General features: G+C 34.6%; 1 protein-coding gene across 1 annotated transcript in view; it reads left to right on the forward strand.

Annotated features, from left to right (window-relative positions):
• Positions 1-3,518, forward strand: part of LOC132173666 (short-chain dehydrogenase TIC 32, chloroplastic-like) — an 8,014-nt gene extending 4,496 nt beyond the window's left edge. Inside the window, exons 5-9 of the mRNA XM_059585227.1 lie at positions 379-532; positions 636-714; positions 2,589-2,673; positions 2,985-3,031; positions 3,180-3,518. Coding sequence (XP_059441210.1) covers positions 379-532; positions 636-714; positions 2,589-2,673; positions 2,985-3,031; positions 3,180-3,344 — 530 coding nt within the window. The 3' untranslated portion in view covers positions 3,345-3,518. The remainder of the gene's footprint in view (positions 1-378; positions 533-635; positions 715-2,588; positions 2,674-2,984; positions 3,032-3,179) is intronic.
• The last annotated feature ends 550 nt before the right edge of the window (positions 3,519-4,068 follow it).

Below are 4,068 nucleotides of genomic sequence, written 5' to 3' on the forward strand. Positions count from 1 at the left end.
TGAGTGTTTTCATCCGTTGTCATGGTAAGGGCGAAATGGTCATTTCAAAGGATTTTAGTGCACGTGGGAATGTGTTGCATCCAAAATAATGGCAAAATTTGACGGAGGGGACAAACTGGAACTGAAGCTTCAATTTAGGGTCCACAACAATTTAAAGTTTAAAGGTGTAATTTACCCATAAAAGTGTAATTACAACTCTAAGTTTAGAGGTGTTTTGGAAGGGTGGGTGTTAAGCTAAAGAGTAATTTACCCATAAAAGTCACAAAAACTTAAAATACTCTTGATTACATTTTTAAGAAAGACTTTGTGAATTATATACTTGTTACCTACTCTTCAAATGAGTGGATGAGTGCTCGAGGTCTTAATACCATTTTGCAGGTCATTTTCTTTTGACAAACCTTCTATTGGATACCATGAAAAAAACTGCTCGTGAAAGCAACAAAGAGGGGAGGATTGTTATTGTAGCATCCGAGGGTCACCGATTTGTGTATCGTGAAGGGATTCGTTTTGATAAGATCAATGATGAATCAGGGTAAAAATTTTACTGGACAATATGATGACTCTTGCCTCTATGTAGCATATGTTTTGTGGCTTGAGGTGTTCATAAAATTTTTGTGTTTACTTGATTATAACAGATACAACATGTTATTTGCTTATGGGCAATCAAAGCTTGCCAATATATTGCATGCTAATGAGCTTGCGAGGCGCTTGAAGGTACTTAAAGCGTATAAGCCATCAATTATTAACCCAGACATGGAGGCAATTGTATCTGATCATGTATTATCCTCCTTATATATATTTTTTATGTTTTCTTCAATAACCTAAAATATGTTTGGTTCCTGAATTATCTGATAAGGAAATGCTTATGCAGGCCATACATTATTCATGTCTTTTGTCAGTAAAATATTAAATAGCTTCCTAAGACAAATAAATGTCCCTAAACGGCTAAACATGTGGGGAGTCACGGAAATATTTTTCTTTAAGATGTATCTCCTTATTTAGTTGTCTGTTTGCCTCTTTGGTGGGTGCTGTCATAATAATTTCTAGGTAACACCTGGTCCTTCCAGGTGGGGTGATTCACAATTGGTGCACATGAAATCATACTGCAGTCTAATTTTTCATTTTCTTAAATTGTGATCCTAATGCTTAAACTAAAAAGTAGAGGAATAGAGATAAATTAAATTAAGTGTTAAAAATATTCATGCCCCAGTGGAAGTGCAGGACTGTTACTTAAGTGCTCGTAATCGTAATTGTTGTTTTCCCTTTTCTGATCTTCAGCAGCTATATATTTCTCTCTTATGATGTCTCTTATTCTTTCTTTTGAATTTACCAGTAAGCCAATTGAATGCATTCTATGTACAGTATAAAATTATATCTTAATTATTATAAGCAGTGAATTGTTAGCTTCATTTATAAATGATAAAGATAATTTTTACTTTGTGAGTCTGGGCTGGCATCTCATCCTTGGTGTGCATGATATCCTCAAGCTCAAATAGGCAACTATCTCATTGCTATTGCCTTGCCTGCCATACACTTCCTGAAGGTACCTGGGAGTCAGGCTAGGGAAACTATCGCCTAGGCACATATGCTGCCACGGACTTTTAAGAAGCACAGTGGTAGTTTGTAGTCATCCATTTAATAAAACTACTTGATGTAGTGTGTGAATGAGACTTGATTTAATGGAAAATTAATAAATTATCCGTTGTTTGGTTAGCACTAGAAATAAATTCTTTATTACTTATCAAAAAATAAATTCTGAAGTTGATTGAATTCACCTACTCATGTAGCAGCCCAGTTTGAATTAAAGAACTTGGGATTTTTTACCAAGTTTGAAGGCCTTGGTCTTGGGATTTGCTTCCTTTAAGGTCTAAAGGTTTAACACCACATGGGTGCAAACAATTTTTTGGGGCACACCCCTTGGTAAAAAGCCAGCGATTTAACTAGTTTCGTGTAGAGAAACTTCTGAGAGTGCGGTTCACGGGACCAGGGTTTACTTTACAGGGTTGGGTCCGAAAGATCCTGTCTTGGAGAGGTTTCCCAACATAAAAAAAAAAAAAAAAGTGCACATAGTATCAGGTCAAAGAAATTATACATACACAGTAATAGAAGTATAGATAATTATTTACCTAGTGTTGATGTATGGAAATGAAACATGGTTGCTATGCTGACCTACACACTCAAGATTGCTGCCATTTGATGCAATATAGAGATCATGATGTAAGGTCAAAATATTTTCTTCATGTCATTAATGATAATAAGAGCATGTTTAAGATTGTGTTAGGGAGCCTAAAAAGTACTTTTAGTACTTAAAAATTTGTGCTAAACAAAAAGCTAGCATGTTTGTTAAAAAACTTCAAAAATACTTGCTTGACTTTTTTACTTTAAAAATGGCCAAAACGAACTTTTTGGAAATCTTAAAAAAATAAAAATAAATAAAAGCTATATTTTCTAACGCAATCCTAAACATGTTCTAAGACTTTGAAGATTTGTTTAACTGCTCTTTCAGTTAGTAAGTCCATCTAGTCATTTTTATCATGTGAGGCAGAATGTAATCCGCAATTGTTGGTTTTTTTCGCTCTTATAAACAGGAAGAAGGGGTGGAGATAACTGCTAATTCCCTTCATCCAGGTGCAATTGTTACAAATCTTCTGCGTCACCACAGTTTCATTAGTGGTAAACATCTGAGCCATTTGACTTATATTCTTATACTTCTTTTGTTTAGGATCAGGTTCCGGGTATTCTAATTCGTACCTGCACAAATCTGTCTCAGTATCATACCTCTAATTATGGAACTAGGCTATTTTGTTGATAGTGAAAACATCTAGTTATTGCACCTTCTCACTAGGAAAAGGTTCCCTTCGACAAATTGAGTTATGGGTTTCCTCATAGAAATCATATAGAAATCATGAGTTTTTAACTACTTTCACAGAATGTGAAATTGTCCCTTTTGGTGTTAATATTTTTACTGTTTTGGCTCAATGCAGTTATTGCCAGTACACTTGGTAAATATGTGCTTAAAAATGTTCATCAGGTATGTATTTCCTGGTATATATATTAATATGTGCTACCCTAGAAAGTGTACCTGAAAGCCCTAACAAAATGTACTTAAACAGCTTCACTTGAACTTGCATGTCCCCATGCAGCATGGTTGCTTATTAGATTCATTTCCATGGTTGTAGGGAGCAGCAACTCAATGCTATGTTGCATTGCATCCACAAGTTAAAGAAGTAAGTGGTGAATATTTCATGGATAGTAATGAAGCGAAAGGCAGCTCTCAGGCTAATGATGCAGAATTAGCAAAGAAATTATGGGACTTCAGTTTGAGCTTGACTAGCCAAAACTAGTCAGGGTTTAAGGCATTCGTTTGAGTTGTACACTCTCTGTCCTTCGAAGAACTGATAAAACTCGTACTTTGTACTTTGGACGAGTGTCTTATGCTTTTAATGATATTTTGATTACTTGTATTATGAAAAAACTAATAAAATTAGAATACGTAGACAATATTCCAATTTACACAATTTTATATCTTATAATTGTACGAATGAAAGTAAAGATGCGTCAATTGGTATAGATGTGAAAGTCAATTTTGAGGTGCTTGCACTGGAAAGGAAACGGAATGAAAAAGAAGGTCTCCTAAAGTCTTACAATGAAATAATCCCAAGTACGTGGTTGTTGAAGATCGAGGAGATGTTTATAGATACCTTGAAGTCTATTGGGGATTCCGAGCTGATTTTTGATTCGGGTATTGGAGATATGTCAGTTGGCTTCTCAACACAATATCCAATCAAAATAATATTACAATCCAATAAAGTTCATCTTCATAATAATATTACAATCCAATAAAGTTCATCTTCATATGCGATTACATTCCAACAAATAACATGATAAAGCCTCCTCACTAAGTATCGACATTAATTATTAGTAGAATGGCAAGTAGATAGAGTTGAAATGTAATTTATACAAGTTATACGAGTTATACAAGTTATACGAGTCAATTGTGGATTAAGCATGTTAACCTAAGATTTGACTTGTTTATCAAGCGTGCCTAATCGGGTTGACTCAGTTTGA

Source organism: Corylus avellana, chromosome ca3 (genome assembly GCF_901000735.1).
Source record: "Corylus avellana chromosome ca3, CavTom2PMs-1.0".
NCBI classification, from domain to species: domain Eukaryota; kingdom Viridiplantae; phylum Streptophyta; class Magnoliopsida; order Fagales; family Betulaceae; genus Corylus; species Corylus avellana.